Source organism: Dermacentor andersoni, chromosome 1, assembly GCF_023375885.2.
Source record: "Dermacentor andersoni chromosome 1, qqDerAnde1_hic_scaffold, whole genome shotgun sequence".
In the NCBI taxonomy this organism is placed as follows: Eukaryota; Metazoa; Arthropoda; class Arachnida; order Ixodida; family Ixodidae; genus Dermacentor; species Dermacentor andersoni.
The window spans coordinates 47,136,103-47,156,840 of record NC_092814.1 but is presented as its reverse complement, the minus strand read 5'-3'; the positions used below and the strand labels follow the sequence as shown (position 1 = coordinate 47,156,840).

Sequence of the window (20,738 nt, the reverse complement as noted above, 5' to 3'; positions counted from 1 at the left end):
CTGATCTGTGGAAAGGGCTTTCGAACAAGAACTAGGCATTTTTTCTGTTGTTCAATAAACAAGTAAATAAAAAAATCCGTTGAGTATAATGCGCTTTTCCCTAAGATGTTGGGCTGCTTTATAGAAATGTTTAAGCCGACATTACAGGTACAGATTATATGCAGGAATTTTGGTTTTATTACACAGAACAGAAGTGCGCTCTCGCACTACTTTGTTGGTTAGCATATAGTAAGCTATATACTAAAAGCCCGTTTGCTAGTACCTTAGTTAAAAAATTAAATTATGGGGTTTTACGTGCCAAAACCACTCTGATTATGAGGCACGCCGTAGTGGGAGGCTCCGGAAATTTTGACCACCTGGGGTTCTTTAACGTGCACCTAAATCTAAGTACACGGGTGTTTTCGCATTTCGCCCCCATCGTAGTACCTTAGCTCGGTGAACACTAGAACCTTCGCGCATACAGGGATTCCCACGTATAGCTTGTGCCATGTAGCTGGACAAAATCAAGGTAGTGCTCTTTGCCTTTGCACGGAGCAAGTCGGGCTGCTTTTTTCATTTCACCTAATTAGATTATTATAATATACTAATTAACAAACTGCTCAAATAATATAGTCAAAGCAAAAGTGTCATCGCCAAAGTTGCGGACAATCCTGAAGAATGTCCGATCAAGCGGTCTGCTGCTTGTTGCGAGTTCCATTATAATTTTCTTTTTCTTTCCATGCTCGAAAGAAAGCCATCGAAATGCAGAGCGGTGCGCTCGAACTGCTTAAACGTGCAGCGTACGAACGGGGGCCCATTCACGCCAGGAGCGCTGTCCCGTGCCAGAATTGACAGAGAGAGAGAGAGAGGGAGATGGAGATGGAGAGGGGGATATAAGGAAGGCAGGGATGTTAACCAGTCAAGAGTCTGGTTGTGTGCCCTGCGCGTAGCTCGGCGTACGCTCTTCGATGCACGGCTCCGTTCCAGATGTCTGGCCACCATTATTCGGCTGCCGGCCACCGCTTACTGTGATCGCAAATCTCAGCGCGGCTATTACGCAACACAAATGCGATGCTGGCGGCAGGCTCGAATAATGCGGTCAGTGCTGTCGACGTGTGCGCCCTGTTACTTGTGGCACGTTAGCGCGTCCTGGCTAGGACCGGCCCTTGTTCGTGTGCTGCGCCTTTGGTAGCACCGGTGTCGCGGCGCGCGAGCGGCTAGTCGCGTGTTGTACTTTTTTGTATTTCGCAGGCTTTTTTCTTTTTTTTTTTGCGAGCACAGAATAAACTTGTACGCACTAGAAATTAAGCAGCAGACTGCTGGACTCGATATTTTTCAGGATTGCCTGCAACTTTTTCGTTTAAACTTCTGCTCTTAATATAATATTTGAACAGTTTGTTAATTAATATAATCTTAGTATGTACTTAGGCAAAGGACAAAAAATAGCCTGACTTCCTCGAAGAAACTGCAAACCCCATTAACTTGGTCTTGTCCAGCTGCGTTGCATTTGTATACTTTTTTAAACGTTGGCACAAGTTACGTGCGACTCCCCGTATATCCACAAATGCAGGGTGTCCCAGCTAACTTTAGCCGGAGTTCAAAAATATGCGAATGTCAGATATCTGGACAGAAGCAAGGCAATGTTTTCTTTTTCTTTTTTTTTTTTTGCCATCGCTTGGAGATGCTTAAATGATTTTTTCCTTGTTATTAAGACTAATTATGTAATTAAATAAATAAATAAATGTAATTTGGCGGAATGGGAAAAAATAATCTCAGTATCTCTAAGCGACGGCACACAACATTACTTTGGTTCTGTCCAGCTACGTGGCATTCGCATATTTTTAAACTCTGGCTAAAGTTAGCCAGGACACCCTGTATATTCTCCGACATACCGATCGACCTGACAGCAGCAGCCACGCCAGTCCCGGGACGGCAGGCAAAGAATGATTCGCTTCAAAATATAATAACGTTGAAATATATTGCTATGTGAACTGGGCGTAAATAGCTAGCACTGTAGTATCCTAAGCGAAGCGACTACAGCGCACTGACAGACAAGGGACGAATAACGGGGACAGACATAGCGCTTGCGTCTTTATTTCCTGTAAGGGTAGGCAATCACTTTATAACAAGTTGCTATTAAATATTATCGTCGCACGCAGTTGGTTATATGTTTCCCCACTGTAGCACACTGAGCACGTACTAAGGACAAAACTTTTGTTGCTTTTTTTTCTGTTTAGGAACTGGAGAAAGACGACGTCAAACCTGACGATCTCGAGGCAATTCACGATGAGTACAGCAAGGTGAGTCAGACTTTGTTGCATATATATATATATATACATATATATATATATATATATATATATATATATATATATATATATATATATATATATATATATATATATTGACACGTGTACTTATCTTTATCGGGCATCCACGTTTCGCCGCCTAACAAATGTAATCGCACAGCGTGGGACGCGCCTGCATGTATCCGAAGTTTCTGGAAAGTTATCGATGCTTCTATCCGCTGTCTGTTGTCGCCGAACCTTATGTTATCTGATTTCATCACCTTACGCGAATGGTGTAGAACTTTGTGGAAGGCACGCGGGTCCGAACGATTAGTCTGGAATGTTCGACGACTGCTCTATAAAAGCCGACGCGCTTGACCCGCTGATCAGATTTTCGACGATCGCCGAGCGTGTTCGCCGCTATCGTTGTGCTATAAGTGTAGCCTGTTTTTGTGGGCACAGGTACGCCCAATAAAAGCTAGTTTTGTATTCCACCGTATTGCTGCTTTCTTCACCGTCACTACCACGTGACAATATATATATATATATATATTGTTGGAAATCGCACCGCTGGCACGAGTTGTTGGGGTCTCGGTGCTGACGCCCGTTATTGCCAATGGGTCGCAAGCCCCAAGGGTAGCGTTGGCCTGGCGGCCTGGGGCACTGGAAGCATCCGAAGGTCCCGGCAAAGCATGAGAAGACTGGTAACAGAACAACTTGTTTATTCTAACATAGCAAAAGAGCGGCCGGTCAGTTCGACCGAAGTGGAGAGACGGGAGAGCACGTAACTCAACAGTACAAATCGGAGCCTCTCCCCTGGCGTCCGGGGGCAGCTGCTCTTATACTCTCGGCGTCGCGGTCCAAAAGGGAAGGAGGGAAGGTCACGGGATGAAGGTCACGGGACGGCGGAGCATGAGCCCACGACGGCGCGAACTGTCGGGCCGAGAGACCTGCTGAACCGAGTGTAGTGACGCATCGCCAACCCTCACCCACACGACGGCGCGAACAGTTGAGCCGAGAGACGTCCAGGCTCCTCATTCGGGGAACTCCGCTCCCCGGCTGCCGCGCTTTGACAAGCGAGGGCACACACACACACACGCACACACGAAGACACGTGGCACTGAAACACGCCTGGACACGCTTGGCGGGTAGGCGTTGCGGCGGCGTCGAACAGGCCAAAATGTCCGCCGTTTTGAACAAAGCCCCGGCGTCCGTTGCATCCGCGCCGGCATTACCGCGCGTTGTAGGCGAAACGTAACAGACCGCCCCGCCGGGGGAAGGAGATCCCGATGGTCAGGGGACTGCATCCGCTGTCCGGAGGGATGTCGCTCGATGATGCTCATAACCGAAGTTGGGCGTCCTTGGGCGTTTCTTGAGCGCAGCGCACAGAGAAGGCCTCGTTCTCACGTTCAGGTGCACACAGGACACTGCAAAGTGACTTCGGGAGAGTTGACATTTTTGTTCTCGTTTCCGGCAAGCGTTAGAACCACGCCAAAAGTCAACCGCTCAGTCAGCAAGCACGGCACAACCCTCACTAAGCCCTGCCAGGCTCTTTCCCCTTTTTTACTGCTGCCTAGTTCCTTACAGTAGTTTAGCAGCACTCAGAACGCGTCCACAAATCGAAAAATTGCACTAGAAAGCACATCATCACTTTGAAACACTACACAAAAGCAATAAGTTAAAAATCCTGCCTCAGGAAGAAAAACATCAGTAACAAACAATTTTGAGGCTGATTCCCACGTTAGGGGCTTCGACTTAAGCCATCGGCGTTACCGTTGAGACTCCCCTTTTTGTAACGCACCTCAAAGGAATATTGTTGCAAAGCGAGGCTCCAGCGCAGGAGGCGGCCATTTTTGGGAGAGATGGTCTGCAGCCATTGGAGAGGGCAGTGATCCGTTTCAATGATAAACCTCGAGCCAGCTAGGTAACATGACAATTTCTGAACGGCCCACACGATACACGCACACTCTTTCTCGGTGGCGCTATACGCCTGCTCACGACTGGTCAGCTTACGACTAGCATACAGGACGGGGTGTTCTACTTCTCCATTTTCCCGTTGGCACAGTACAACGCCCATGCCTCGCTCACTAGCATCACACTGAACAACGAACCATTTTGTGTAGTCGGGCGATCGTAGCACAGGTTGGCTTGTTAGGGCGCTCTTTAGGGCGCTAAAAGCTCTTTCCTTCGTCTCATCCCAGACGACTGTTTGCGGCTCTGTCTTTCTTAGAGCATCCGTCAAGGGAGCCGCGATATCAGAGTACCTGGGGATGTACCTCTGATAGTAGCCGGCGACACCTAAGAACGACCGAATATCGGTCTTCGTGCGCGGTTGCGGGAAGTCTCGCACAGCGGCCACCTTTATTTCAGAGGGGCGGCGTCGACCCCGACCAATCACGTGTCCGAGGTAGACAACCTCGGCCTGTGCTAACTGGCACTTGGGAGCCTTGACTGTCAAGCCCGCATCGCGCAGGCGGGTTAGCACTGCCCGCAAGTGCGCCATATGTTCCGGCCAGGATGCGGAGAATATCGCTACGTCGTCTAGATACGGTAAAGCGAATTCTTGCTGTCCCCGCAACACTTTATCCATGAGGCTTGAAAAGCAGTATGGCGCGTTCTTCAAACCAAAACTCAAAACTTTAGGACGGAATGTCCCCATTGGTGAAATGAACGCCGCATACCTACTAGCCTCTTCTGTAAGTGGAACCTGCCAATAACCCCTGACAAGATCTAGGGTGGAAATAAACTGAGCGCTGCTCACTCTCTCAAGGCGCTCCTCGATGTTAGGGATCGGATAAATTTGATCCTTAGTGATGGAATTAAGCCTGCGGTAGTCGACGCAAGGACGAGGTTCCTTGCCCGGTACCTCAACTAAAATCAAAGGGGAGGTATAATCACTCTCACCCGCTTCAATAACACCGAGCTGTAGCATTTTCTTTACCTCAGCCTCCATAATATCGCTCTGGCGGGGTGACACCCGGTACGCCTTGGATCGTACTGGCTCTGGGGAGGTAAGTTCTATGTCATGAGTAAGGACAGAAGTCCTACCAGGCCTCTCAGAGAACAGACCTTGAAACTCTTGTAAGAGCTGGTGTAGTTCGGTTTTCTGCTCAGGCGACAGCGATGCTTTACTTATTAAGTCACTAATGACTTGATCGGTGTCTTTCCTGTTCGTCACTGAGCCTAGTCCCGGAAGCTCGATCGGAAGCTCTTCTAACTTTCCCGCATCGGGAATTTCCTTTCCAGTATCTGGTGCCCTTAATGCTACAGGCTCAATTTTATCCCGTTCGGGCGTGCTCTGAATACCAGCTTGCTGCGCCTCTGACCCTTTCTCATCGTTCAACAACGTCGGCCCCGCAACTACCGCCTTTGCAGCGAGCTCCCGAACCTTCGATCTGGTTAAGGCCTGAACGCTAGCCTCACCAAACAAAAGCCCCTTCTCGCGCAGGAGGTGATCGGACCTGTTTGAAAATAAGTACGGGTACTGGGGGGGCAGCATAGATGACACTGCGGCCTCCGTCTCAAGTGCTCCGAAAGGTCCTTCAATAAGCACTTTTGCTACCGGCAGACACACGCTATGAGCTTCCACTGCTTGCTTGATCCATGCGCACTCGCCCGTGAACATATCGGGTTCTACGTAAGAGGGGTGAACTACATCCATTGTAGCTGCGGAATCGCGAAGCACTCGGCACTCTTTCCCGTTCACGAGGAGGTCTCGCATGTAAGGCTCGAGAAGCTTCATGTTCTCGTCAGTGCTGCATATAGACAAAAACACGACTTGTGTTTTTGTTTCTGGACACTGCGCCGAAAAGTGTCCCGGCTTCTGGCACGTATAACACACGCGCACTTGCCTCATCTCGAACCGCTTTCCGCGTTCGGCTTCGGCTGCCGCCGTCTCCTCACGTTCGGTCGGACACTGCGCCGAAAAGTGACCTGGCTTCTGGCACGTATAACACACGCGCGCTTGCCTCGTCTCGAACCGCTTTCTCATGGGCGTGAACTTCGGCCTCTCAAACTTAGAGCCAAATTCACCCTTTTGACCGTCCTTAGCTCCACGAGCCCGACGCGTCACAAGCTCCTCGGCTAACTCAGCGGCTCTAGCCACCGTACTAACGTCTGGCCTATCCAAGACCCAGTACCGCACGTTCTCAGGTAACCGACTATAAAACTGTTCTAGCCCGAAACACTGCAGAACTTTCTCGTGGTCACCAAACGCTTTCTCTTCTTTGAGCCACTCCTGCATGTTTGACATAAGCCTGTACGCAAACTCTGTATATGACTCACTTTTGCCTTTCTCATTTTCCCGAAACTTCCGACGGAACGCCTCCGCTGACAGCCTGTACTTTTTTAGCAGACTCGATTTCACTTTCTCGAAATCCTCTGCCTCCTCTCTCTCCAAGCGAGCGACTACGTCGGCCGCCTCGCCGGGTAGCAAAGTGAGCAAGCGCTGTGGCCACGTTTCCCGAGAGAACCCCTGCTTCTCGCACGTTCGCTCAAAGTTAACCAGGAACAAACCAATGTCCTCTCCAAGCTTAAACGGCCGCATCAGGTCAGTCATTTTGAACAATACTCGTTCTCCTGCACCGTGTGCCTGACTTCCATTACGAGCGCGTTCCATCTCTAACTCGAGACGCTTCATTTCCAAAGCGTGTTCGCGCTCTTCTTTTTCTTTCTGTTCTTTTCGTTCACGCTCATCTTTCTCTTTCTGTTCTTTAAGTTCGCGCTCCTGTTTCTCTTTTTGCTCTTTAAGTTCGCGCTCCTGTCTTTTTGCCGTCTCCCTCTCCTCAATGGTCTCAAGGCATTCCGACAGCTCGTCATCCTCAGCTTCTAACTCAAGAATAGCCCTTAGCAGTTCTGGTTTTCTGAGTTTGTCTGAGACATCCAGACCCAACTCTCTTGCAAGCTCCAGCAATTTCGGTTTGCGCAACGACTTCAAATCCATGGCTGCTCTGAATGCTGCTTTCTCTACTGCCTACTATTGTCTTGCCGCAAACTAACCCGGTAGCAACGACAACCACAATTACCAGCTCTGTTTCTAACACTAACAAAAGCCTGGCAAAACTCAGAAGAAGAAAGTCCCGCACTCACCAAACCTTGCAGCCAAGACTTCAGCGCAGTCGTTCCGCTGCAGGCAACCAGTCATCACACAGGGCTCGTTGCACTGCTCCCGGATGGTCGTTGTGCTGCTCAGCATACAGTCAACCGCATCTCTTCGCTGCTGGCCTCCGTTGTCGCGATCTCACCGCTGGCAACCAGATGTTGGAAATCGCACCGCTGGCACGAGTTGTTGGGGTCTCGGTGCTGACGCCCGTTATTGCCAATGGGTCGCAAGCCCCAAGGGTAGCGTTGGCCTGGCGGCCTGGGGCACTGGAAGCATCCGAAGGTCCCGGCAAAGCATGAGAAGACTGGTAACAGAACAACTTGTTTATTCTAACATAGCAAAAGAGCGGCCGGTCAGTTCGACCGAAGTGGAGAGACGGGAGAGCACGTAACTCAACAGTACAAATCGGAGCCTCTCCCCTGGCGTCCGGGGGCAGCTGCTCTTATACTCTCGGCGTCGCGGTCCAAAAGGGAAGGAGGGAAGGTCACGGGATGAAGGTCACGGGACGGCGGAGCATGAGCCCACGACGGCGCGAACTGTCGGGCCGAGAGACCTGCTGAACCGAGTGTAGTGACGCATCGCCAACCCTCACCCACACGACGGCGCGAACAGTTGAGCCGAGAGACGTCCAGGCTCCTCATTCGGGGAACTCCGCTCCCCGGCTGCCGCGCTTTGACAAGCGAGGGCACACACACACACACGCACACACGAAGACACGTGGCACTGAAACACGCCTGGACACGCTTGGCGGGTAGGCGTTGCGGCGGCGTCGAACAGGCCAAAATGTCCGCCGTTTTGAACAAAGCCCCGGCGTCCGTTGCATCCGCGCCGGCATTACCGCGCGTTGTAGGCGAAACGTAACAATATATATATATATATACATAATTTCGCTTAAACAGAATACGACCGAGGCGGTGATGAGTGAGTGAGTGAATAAACTTTTATTTGGTCCAGCAAAGCGCGATAAAACGCGCACCTGGCTAATCCCACGACGGGACTGACAGATCTAGTCTGCCGGCCCGATCTCGGGCGCGCTGGACGGCCAGGATTTGGCCAGGCGGTGATGCCTTCTTCACTATTCGTTGCTTCAGCGCGGCGGACGCTAGACGTTCGAGCATCTGTTGTTGCAGCTCTTTCGCTAATTAACCAAGATTGATTAATTGATTGTTTATTGGCTGGTCTTGTTTCCATGGCAGTAATGGAGGAGGACGCCACAGGAGACAAAAGCAATTCACTCTGTTTTAAAAGCGCCATCCGATGTTGAGATATTAATTGACGAAAATTCCCTTTTCAAATCACGCGAACATGTCCGGTTGACATCATTTCCCACTATTGTTGTGGTGGTGTCAGTTCTGACTCAAATGGCTCATTCTACCATTGTATAAAATATTCATCAAAGTAATTTACGATAGAATCAAGGAAGCACTGAACTTCATTGAAATTTTCAATAGAATCAAGGTAACGCTTATCTTCAATCGAGAGAACAGGCTGGCTTCAGGAAGGAGTATCACGCAATGAATCACATCCATGCCGTCGATAAGGTAATTGAGAAATCCACGAACTGCACCAAATCTCTCATATGACTTCCATAGACTACGAAAAGGCATTTGATTCAGTAAAAATACCAGCGGTCATGGAGGCATTGCGCAGTCAAGGAGTACAAGAAGTATACGTGAATATCATAGCAAATATCTGTATACTGCGCAGCGACCTTACTTCTCCACAAGAAAAGCGGAAAAATACATATAAAGAAGGGAGTCAGGCAAGGAGACGCAGTCTCTAAATTATCTTCACTGCATGCTTATAAGTACTGGGAAGGCTTGAGAGTGAAGATAAATGGTCAACATCTCAGCAACCTACGGTTCGCAAATGGCATTGTCCTGCTCAGAACGCTGGGGATCAATTGCAACAAATTATTGAGGACCTTAGCCGTGAAAGTGCAAGAGTGGAGTTGAAGAATAATATTCAGAAGACAAATGCAATGTTCAATAACCTGGCTAGGAAACAATTCATGATTTGCAGTCAGCCTTTAGAATCTATGGAAGAGTGCATTTATCTAGGTCAGTTACTCACAGGGGGCCCCGGTCATTAAATTTAAATGCATAGAATAAAAATGGGTTGGAGCGCGTACCACAGGCATTACCAAATTATGACAGCAAACAACCGCTGTCATTGACAATAAAAGTGTACAATCATTGCATTTTACTAGTACTAACGAACCTGTCAAACAAACGTTTTCGGGTTCGGTTCGGTTTCGGGTTCACGTTTTTCGGTCCGGTTCAGGTTCAGCTCCGGAGCGAAAGTTATAACTCTTCAAACCGGTTCGGAGCTGTAGGAACTGGTTCATTCGGTTTCAAACGTATCAGAAGAAAACAAAAGCATTCATGTGCCTCCGGTTTCTTCAAAAACGCGTGGTACATTTGGAGAGACAAGTTTCCTTGGGTTAGAACGGCTGCAAACCATTTTATTTTTCACGAGTATTAACGTTAAAAACATTACAACAGAGATGAGGCGCCATGCACTTTTGTATATAGGCATGTCGGATTTGAAGATCCAGGGTGATTTGCGGGACTCTGTGAAGCTATCGAATGCATTTTTCCAATGCGATCTTTGTGACGTGTAGAGGAGCCCTTGCAAACAAACCCTACACCAATAGGCCACCCTACATTTATTGGGAGATTTTAAGTAAAAGTTGGTATAATTAGTTATTTTCTGCGCGTTCGAGGAATTCAAATATCATATTGTGTAGTTGCGGGGTCGGCAGCTTTCCAAAAGAGAAATATAAGCAAGACACAATATTTTTTTTTGTTGATATACCGCTGAAGTTGCTCACGTTCGCTGTTCATTTCCTGTAAAAAAAAATTTTGTCTACGTCACCTAACGCTAAACTGACCATTATTTATGTGTTCTTTTTTGCAAAAAGCAGTAGAGGTGCCTAGTTCTACACGAGAACACGTCATATATCATTTCGCATAAGTGAGCAGTCACAACTAACACAACATTACAAATACTTCCTGAATCCATAACTTTATAGCTAAAAGATTTATAGGAGCAAAATAAGTAACCTAGTGAAAGCATTCAACAAATGTATTGACAGGTGTACTTAGTTATCCCTTTCTCGGGGACTGCATTTCACCGGCTAACAACTTAAAGTTATTGCTCAGAGCAATGGCGCGCCAACATGATTAGGAACTTACTCGAAGGTTATTGTTGATTGTGTCTGTTGTCACCGCATCTTGTGTAATGTGATTGTATGCGGAACGCGAATTCTGTAGTACTTTCTGGAAGGCACACGGACACCAGCGATTACGCTGGACCCTTTGGCAGGTCATGTATAAAAGCCGATGCGCTTTACCGACAAATCAGATTTTCGATGACCGCTGACTTTGCTCGCTGCGATCGTTGTGCTTGAGTGTTACTTGTTTTGCTGGGCACAAGTTGGCCCAATAAAGAATTAGTTACGTGATTGAGAGTTATCGCTACTGTGTTCTTCAAGGTCACTACAACATGACAGCACAATATTTAATTAAGGTGCATAGCCATAGGAAAAATCCTGGAAATAAAAAAATAATAATTTCTGTAAAATATCATATACAGTTACTAATGCCGACGAAAAAAAAAAAAACCCAGAAGCAAATTTTTGCGGCTTTCCCACGATGAAAGCTCAATTTCCAACAAAGCTGTTTCTTTGGAGCAGTTCCATTACCAACTTCAGTTGCGCGTATGATTCAACCACACATTTAAAACGTTGCCCCCCCTCCCCCTCCCAGATATGATGCTTTCGAGTAGTTGCTCGAGGAACTTTCAGTAAAGTAGTAAAGGCCGTTCTTCAACCATACACCTTTAGCTTTACCTGGCCATCAGGGTTAGTATTTTCCCGTTTTCACTAAATTTTATCTCGGTTGCAGCTATAGTTCTTCCGGGACAGCGGGATAAGTTCTACGCCGTTGATAAAACGCACTTGTGACGCTCCAGCGCATAATTAATTGCATGCGCTTTAATCAACCCACACACGTTTGATTGTTGCATATCCATCGCCCGTAACTTTCACCTTATTTCTGCGAAATATAAAGAAGCTGACTCATTTAATTCACCGAGGACACCGCGGCCGCTCGTACAACACATGTGAATTAACGGGGGGAAAACGGGTGGAGTAATTATTTGCTGAGTTTATAATTATGCCAAAACGTTAATGTTACGTCACAGATTACACTTAACATGCTACCCATTACAAACAAATGTAAACTCAGTGAGACGTGCAGTTCTGAACACTGGTAAACGTGGCGTTTTTACGGCCCTATATAACGCTTTCGAGCACTAGCTCAAGAAACCTTTTACAAAAGCAGTAATTCATCCACGCATATCACTTCGCATGCCCATGTATAGGTCATAATGATCCCCACATTTTGACCAAATGTGATCATGTTGGCAGTCGTAGGTCTCCCAGACAGCGGGCTAAATTCTGCACCGATTCTTAAAACGCACTTAAAATCTTCCAGACCGCTTCCATACATAATATGCTCCAAAGGCCGCGATTCACCCTAACGCGCAATTCGATCTTCGTCAACACAGCAGAAACACCCTTCCTCCTTATTTTCGGCAATTATAAACAAGGTGCCTCGTTTAGTTCAACAAGAACACCGGAGAAAGCTATTCTATATGCGAACGTCGTATAACGCATGAAAATATGGAGAGAAAGAGGTTCAAAGAGGGTTCAGTAACTGTTCGCAGAGTTCATAATTAAGCCAGGAACCTTAAACGTTCCCCACACATCACGCCTAACACTGCCCATTTCTCCACTGAATGCGTACATGGTGCCACGTACAATACCGGCACACTGAGAAACAACGCTTAAGGCCGTATAACGCTTTCAAGCACTTGCTTGAGAAATTTTTCTGATACCCGTAATCAACTAATGCTCTTGAAAATTTGCCTACACATTCCCCATTGGATGCCCCCTATTCCCTTGAAATTGCATGTTTTGTGGCGCGTCGACTTCTTTCAGGATGTTCAAACTGCCTGCCCTCTTCATAAAACGCGCTTGTAAAGCTCTGCGACGCTTCCATAGGTATTTTACTGAAAAGGCTATAAATATCCTACACAGTTCGACCTTTCTGCAGTGGTCATCCATAACAAGGCTCATATTTTCTCTGAATATAGAATCGCTGACATTTTTCCAGAGCAGCGGAGAAATTTTGTAGGTGTTTCGTCGAATAAAGGCTCTAAAAAGTTATCGGAAACGGAGATTTATCAATTTTTATTTAGCCCCTAACATGCCCCTCCTCCAATTTCATCTGAGTATAAACTTGGTGAATGATGTAGCCATTTCAGGACACCGTGAAAGCACGCATAAAACGTTTCCGATCGCTTCTATGGTCGCACTAACAGCTTCGCGCTATCAAAAGCATGCAGCGCCGATAGCGAGCAGAGCACGGTAAACATCGTGCGACATTTTTAGTAAAACGGACTGCGTAGCTGTTACATAGCTAGAAGCCGACCACAGAAACAAGACGGAACAAGAGAGACAACTGGGGGCTCATCAGGTGCTGAGCGCCCGTCCAGTTGTCCCTCCCCCCCCCCCCCCCCCCCCGTCTTGTTTTCGGGCTTGTTTTCGGGCTTGTTTTCGGGCTTTTTAGGTATCACATTTCTAGCGGCTTGAGTGGAAACTTCGCACGAACGCAACTTTTTCTGGCATTCCATTACGGTACATGTTCCATCCTGGCTTTCTTCAGAAGCGCTTGCGCAAACTGTTCCACAAACAAAAGGTAATGTCATCTAAACGCTATAGAGAGAGCCTACAACTACATAAATTCGGGAATAATAGGCGAGCACCACGAAATGAAGTCCGCAGTCCCTCTTACTTCATTAAGGTGGCGCCGCCTGTGCTTTGCCGGGGAAAAATTTACACGAAGCCACAATCGTGCTGCAGAAGTTACAGCAACATGCAGTACAAACTGCGAGAGGCGTATCGGACACCGCCAGTTCGCTACTGCTCCTGAACGCAGCAGATGCCCTGAGCGCAAAAGGACGCAGCGTAAGCAACAGTCTTTTTAGACAGTGCCCGCCGACTCTGTGCCCAGTGTGTGGTTGAGCCGACCATGCCTACAGTTCAGTGAGCTCCTGAAATCACTGTGGCGACCCACGTGACTATTCCCGAAACAACACACCGTGCACTGCGCCGAATTGACACAAGGGGTGTCGTCTGCTTTCGTAGAATATCAGTAACAACCGCCCCGCGCTGGACCTGTGGTAAAACCTGTTTGGTATAGTTCCTGCAAAAAGTTCCAGTTTGGATTCGGTTCTAAGATTACGGAAAACATATCGGTTGTGTTCAGGTTCAGCTGAATATAATGGTTCAGCTCCGGTTTTCAATTCAGTTCCGGTTCGGCTCAACACTGTGGTACTAAAATATGGCGCAGAAACGGGGAGGTTAACAAAGAAGCTTGAGAAGAAGTTGTACAACGAGTGATCAGGGGTTGGCGATATTCTAGTTGACATTAAGAGACAGAAATTGAGCTGGACAGGCCATGTAATCCGTGGGGTAGATAACCGGTGGTCTATTTGAGTCATAGAATGGTTGCCAAGGGAAGTGATGCGCTGTCGATGACGGCAGACAATTATGTGGTGTGATGTGGTGTGTGTGGTGAGCTAGCAAAATACAGGGGTTAGTTAATATTGCTTGGAGAGGCCTTCGCCCTGCAGTGGACATAAAAATAGGCTGATGATGATCTGAATAGTAGGTTGAAAAGGAAATCTTCGCCGACTTAGCGCACACGAACGGTGAATGCATGTCTGTTAGTGCGTCTCCTGTATTTCTGTTGAATAATGTGTTGCGACCGCCAGTGATTATCCATCGCTGAGATACATGTGCAGCTAAATATTTTTTTTCGCTTTGCAGCGTATCTTCATTGTACAGCGAACTCAGAGCCGCACTCAGTGTCGACCTTGACCACGTGCCTCTCCCCAAACCCTCGCCTTCTCTTACTTTCGGCGAGGCTCTCAACTTGTTTACTGAAGGCGAACGAGAAGTGTAGTGAGCTGTCTTGCCCGTGACTGCATGCACCGTGCCACGGTGCTCAAGGCAGTCGTATACCAGCAATGAGATGAAAGAAGTCACGTGATTCCGCCAGTTGTTCTCTGCCGGTGATGTGAAGCTGCGGGATGGCGTGCAGAGGTCTCCCCGAATTTTTCGCGAGATTTCATATTACCCTGGACTTCATTTTTTCAACCGCTTCTGCACTTCATTTTGAAGTTCGGTTTGAGCCGCTGTCTCATGCGGTGAAGAAGTTGGCTAGAGCGCTGGTCCCCGAGCTATTCAGCTGGCAGCTGATGGATACCAGAACGCTTGGAAGCTCCAGTACGCTGCAGCAAGGTTACATTAGGAGACTCATAGGCACCGGAAGACGGTGGGGCTTCCAAAAAATACGCCGCTTCGTCGATTGCAGCGGGTGAGAGTCCCGAAACAGCGTCGTGGAACTTTTTGGCTTGAGAGCGGATGCCACCGACCTGAAGCTCCGATTCGGCCTGGAGGGACTCCGCCCAGAGATGCTGGAACTGCGGGACGCGGTCGGGAACTGCCGAAGACACCGCGTTGCTCGCGAAGGTTCTGGCCTAGAAAATTGTTGGCGTCTGTCGAGTCAATGGTCGTCGATGCCACAGAAACGTGTGGATCCCGTCAGGGTCCCCATATGGTGGCGACGAGTTACAGGATGGACCCTTAGGTCTCGGCAGTCCCTTGGAGAGAGCAGACATGACACGTCGTGTCAGACTTGATTTTTATCTGTCGAACGCTGCACTGGTGCGAGTACGGGCTGTGTGGAGCAATGGTGCTCGTGAGGCTACGATCGTCTGCTAATGATTTGACGCGACGTCAATGCTGCTGCCGCTACAGAGTCATTCTTGTGTTATCATTGTTATCTTGTTATCTAGTGTTATGATTGTTTTCGTTCTATTTAGTCCCGCACGCCTACCTGACATTCGATTATATGTAGGTAGACTACCATGATGAGAGTAACAGGCTAACGATGCCTGCGTATTGATAACTGCACCTTGGCTCGACGGACGTCTTAAAGTAGTGCCAGTGAAATCGGTCTTTGAAACCTCGGCCTTCGATCCGGAATCAAGTATGCAAACCGGGAACCCCCTCGGCAAAGGAAATAGTCGACTGATAAAATTACTTGTTCTTGAACAGCCACCTCGCAAACTTAATCACTTTATGGGCACTCGTTCCGAACCATGCAACCATTGTGAACTTCTCTGTGCAAAGCCTCTCAAGTCAGCCGAATTCTTAGGTTAATTTGCGTGCACGTAATTGACAGAACTAGGACTTTGCTTTCGGACCTTGTCGTATGCGAATGTGCATCAGCTAGACGCGAACATTTTTACAGCGTAAGAAGGAACGAACCTAATCCCTGGACTGATCGGGGTATTTGTAGCAGCCACTGTAAATCACTGCAAGACTTCTATCCACACGTAATAGGAGAAAAACGCAGACTTCCTTTCCCTGGTTTCACATGCAGTGTTCGTCAGAGATAGATGTCTTCAGAAATTGCACTGGACACGAGCAGCAACGTCGAGCACTAAAGTTTGAACAAAATGACAAAAGCTTCTGGCATCCCAGCAACGTTGCAAGTTGAAGCCACTTTTTTCTTGGCGGCTTCTCCCTTTCCGCGAATTCCCGGCTCTCGCTAAGCGTCAACGTCAGCTCCGGCCGACAGGCCCTCTACGCGTGCTAGTTTTAAGCGACGCACTTTCGTCCACTGAACCGAAGCACCCCCTGCAACCTTGCGAAAAGTGATCCGTCTCTTTCCAGCTCGCTCTGAACCGCGAGCCACTGCCTAATACGCGCTCCCAAGGCCAGCGCTTGGTAATTTGCGAATCCCTATCCGTCGAGCTGCTCCCTCCCTGGTAATTTTTTTTTTTTTTTGCCTCCCTCGTCGGCGTGCCGCGGACTTTGCTCGTGCAGCAGACGTGCTCGGGCAGGTAATGAATCTCGCCGGTGGGGGCGTCCGAGACGACCTCGTGCGCAGGCTGGAGGTCGCCCTGCTGTGCTGAACGGCCAGGCTTCGAGTCTCACGTGCGGCCGCACGCCATGTTGCTATACTTAAATCGCCTACCGCCAGAGCCTCAGCTGGGCTTCGAGATCAGGTCAGGTGAGCGCCAACCATCGAACCGCCTCGCTGCATCTTTCCCTCTCCACGCCTTGTCTCTGCATGGTGCGGCGCCCCGTATCGTCCCGCTTGAGCCGCACGAGAAAAAACAAAACAAAAAAACAAGAGAAGTTTGTTTTTCTTCCTGGCACCGCGGTGTGTTTACTTCGAACCCTGATGCGTTGATCGCCGTGGTGGGAGCGGAGCTCGAAGGCCTGGAGTTTAGTACGGCGCTCAACTGCAAACGTCAGCGCGACAATTATCTCTGTAACAAGGCGCCGGCCCGTCACAGAGGAGCCGCCGCGTCATCCTTCGGGTGGGCGTCGCCACAGGGACATTTCCTCATTCGGTACCTATCAATATGCTAATGCGAGCCGCTGTCTCTTGGTTCGCATCTGAACGTCATATTTGTTCCTCAGTGGTCTGCTGTCACGTATAGCTAGCTACCCACCCTGAAAAAAAGTGTGAACATTTATATGCACATTCCCTAATCAAAATTGCATTATTGCAGTACCCCAAGAACCGATTTTTTTCGCGTGTGTGCGCATATTAAAAATTATTGAAAACTATGAGCCTGTAGGAATTTATTTATTTATTTATTTATTTATTTATTTATTTATTTATTTATTTCAAGATACCCCTGTTGCGGGGATTTATATGAGGAATGGTTAAGCGTACATAGAAACAATTCAACAGGAAAGAAGCACCAAATACAAGAATGCCAAAATAATTATGAATAACAAATACAAACAAGTAGTAAGTACAACACATCTAGTGGTAAAATAAATAAATTAGGACATGTGTAATATTTAGCGCATTAAAATATGCTAGTTCACTTGATGTACACATATAAAGATTTCAGTGCACCCTGTTACAGCCTGGAGAGAGCGGGCAAGGCATAACACAATATACTAATATCAGCCATAAACGCTTTAAATTTATCAGGGTCGGCATTGTTTACAGCATCTACGGGTAACATGTTCCAATCTTTTGTCGTCTGGACGAAAAATGAAGTCATATGCGCAGGAATGTGGGCATTTGAGGGATGAACGGCTTTTTGGTGCCTGATGCGAAGCGATAGTCGATGAGCGGGAGTGATGGCAGCGTGGTTAATCGACGAGTGCTAAAATTTGTGAAAAGTGGAAAGCCTCGAAACTTAGCGGTGGCATTCAAGACCGAGAAGGTTGGCCCGGGATTTTAGTGCTTTGACGCTAGTTAGATAAGAGTATTCTGAATAACTGAACCTTGCAGCGCGATTTTGGACCAATTCCAACATATTTGAAAGGTGAATCTGATGGGGGTCCCAAACTACGCTGGCGTACTCGAGTTTAGGTCGCACCAGTGTTCGGTAAGCAAGTATTTTCGCAGAGGACGGGGTGTGATGCAAGTTCCGACGTGAATAAGCGAGGGTACGGTTATCATCGTTTGTGATGTTAATTATGTGAGACGACCATGTAAGATCACAAGATAGGCAGATGCCAAGATATTTATATCAGTGTAAGGAAGATATTTGGGAACCGTAAATTGTGTAAAATGTTGTGGAATATGAGGACCGACGGTGGAAGGGAATGAGTGCAGCTTTCTTTGTGTTGACGGACCTCAATCACATGCCACGCTATTTTTCGACGTGATGCAGCTCATTTCGGAGTTTTGTAGAGTCAAGGTTGTTCTTGATGCTGCGGTAAATAACACAGTCGTCGCTGAATAATCGAATGTTAAAGGAGATATTATTGGGAAGATCATTTATATAAATTAGGAAAAGTAAGGGACCCAGAAGCGCGGCCTGGGGCACGCCGACACAACCGACACGTTAATTACGAGACGCACGGTTGTTGGCCCACACAAACTGTTGACGATTAGTAAGCAAGTCACGCACCCAGTTTAGGACAAGGGGGTTAAGGTTTAAACGCGAGAGTTTAAGTACAAGGCGTTGGTGAGCAACACTGTCAAAAGCTTTCTCAAATTCTAAAAAGAGTGCGTCGACGGGCGACGGGTACGTTAACATCTAGGCTGGAGCTGATATCGTTAATGAACAGGACTAGTTTGGTAGAACATGAGCGATCTTCTAGGAATCCATGTTGGCAGTGGTGAAAGAAATTTACAGGTATTAGAAATTTCATGATGTGTGAATAAATTATGTGCCCGTTATTTTTGAAGGTACACTTGTAATCGATATGCGGCGATAGTTTTTTCGCGATGATTTTGGGCCGTTCTTGTGCATAGGAATTACTTTGCCAACCTTCTAGTCATGAAGTACAATGCCAGTCACGAGGGATTGCTGGAAAACGTGCGATGAAAGAGATCCGGAAATGTATTATGTATTGTTTAGGATATTCGCATTGATGCAATCGATTCCAGCTGACGATGTTGCTTTCAGGCACTTGATTATTTTTATTATGCCATTAGCTTCAAATGTTATGCCATGCATCTCATGGTGATCAGTGTAGGCATAATCTGGGAGATCCCCTACAGGCTCCTCAGTAAACACTGAAGAGAAGATAGAGTTTAGTATTTGAGCGACGTCCTCGTTTCGCGCGGGAAAGCTGAGGTCATCGCAGAGTGATATAGGCGGACAAGGTTTAGGGTTGATAACTTGCCAGAATTGTTTACGATTGCTTCACGTGGTAATGTGAATGATAGGATGGAATGTTTAGTCATTGCGGCAAGAGAATCGAATTATTATTATTATTATTATTATTATTATTATTATTATTATTATTATTATTATTATTATTATTATTATTATTATTATTATAGAAGAAAAATGTATTTTTCCTGACCCATGTGCTCGAACTAGATTTTGCTGGCTCTTTAGCATGTGTAGAAGCAGTGTACTGATGATCGATCTTTGTGATGTGATTAATTGGCACTCCAAATGTGTGTACACGAAAAAATTCCGCGATAAAGCGTGCACGAACAACTTGGCAGCATGGCGTACGCACTTCAGCCATTGTAATTTTACAGTCTGCCTTAGCTGGAGCGGCGTACCATAGATATTTAGGTGCATCTAATAACTGCAATTTAGAATTCGCAACTTTCCCTAAATGGCATGCAGGGAGCCTGGCAAGACTTCCAGCAACAACGTTGACCACGCCCCCCAGTGACACTCATCAACTAACTCTACTGCAAAGTCCATGCAATATTGATTTTTTTTTATTTGTTGCACCCTCAGGACTGATTGACATTACATGGGAAACTAGGTCTTTAATACAAAAGAAACAAACGAAGAAAAAGAAACCAAATATTGGACTGTGCTTCTGAGGCTGGTGCCCGTTTATAGAGACTATTTGTGTTCTTGTGACTTGTACGTGCTCGTGCGTCTAAGGCGCGTTGGTATTTTCTTATTTACTCTCTTTCTCTTTCTCGCGTATATTGTTGCCGTAGAAGTGTATTTAATGTATTATTTATAATTAGTACATACTATAGTAGTGTGTGCTTAGTAGAGTTTGTAGTAGCGCTTACGCTGGTTGCCAGCAACATTGTGTTTCAAGTTGCACCCCTAAGCGCGTCACCTTTTAAAACAGGGGGTTTCAACGCAAACATTTTTCTGCAAACGCTGTACGTTCCTCCATGATCACGCCACCAACGCAGCAGTGATCCGTGCGCTCCCTAGTAGTTTATTTTTGCTGATGTTACTAGCAAATTATGCTTATAGTTTCTATACATTGCGCATATATTAGCAGTCCATGGTTATATTGCGCTCAGTTTTACAAACACGATATTAAGGAAGGACAGGACGTGGACGGACTTGCGCTACGTACGTCCACGTCCTGTCCTTCCTTAATATCGTGTTTGTAAAACTGAGCGCAATATAACCATGAACGTTCGCCAACTAGCCCCCTTCATTGCTTTACTAAATATTAGCAGTCATTCTCGGAAAGTTGTGTTCACAGAAGTGTTTGTGAGCCTGCGATAACGCCAAGAACTGAAAGCGTACACCGTGGCCGCCCATGTAGCACACGCGTTCGCCTTTAGCACGGCAGCGTGGGAGGCCAGATTAGGCCGTGCCGCGTTTGTTGTCCCCCATTCACGGGTTCCCGGTCGTCTGGCGCGTGTATGCACTACTACGTCGGGACCGCGGGCAAGGACCGCGACGACTGAAATGTCAGCGCGAGCACTTCGCGGAGCGGCGCATGATTGACGCGGGTGGTTCCTCGGGCGCGGCTGTCCAACCTCAGCGCCTTTCCCTCGCAAAAGGCGGCAACGCTCGTGTAGACGGAG

General features: G+C 47.4%; 1 protein-coding gene across 1 annotated transcript in view; it reads left to right on the top strand.

Annotated features, from left to right (window-relative positions):
• LOC126543948 (1-phosphatidylinositol 4,5-bisphosphate phosphodiesterase epsilon-1-like) overlaps nt 1–20,738 on the top strand; it is a 212,706-nt gene that overhangs the window by 16,423 nt on the left and 175,545 nt on the right. The window contains exon 2 of the mRNA XM_072287433.1: nt 2,217–2,279. Coding sequence (XP_072143534.1) covers nt 2,217–2,279 — 63 coding nt within the window. The remainder of the gene's footprint in view (nt 1–2,216; nt 2,280–20,738) is intronic.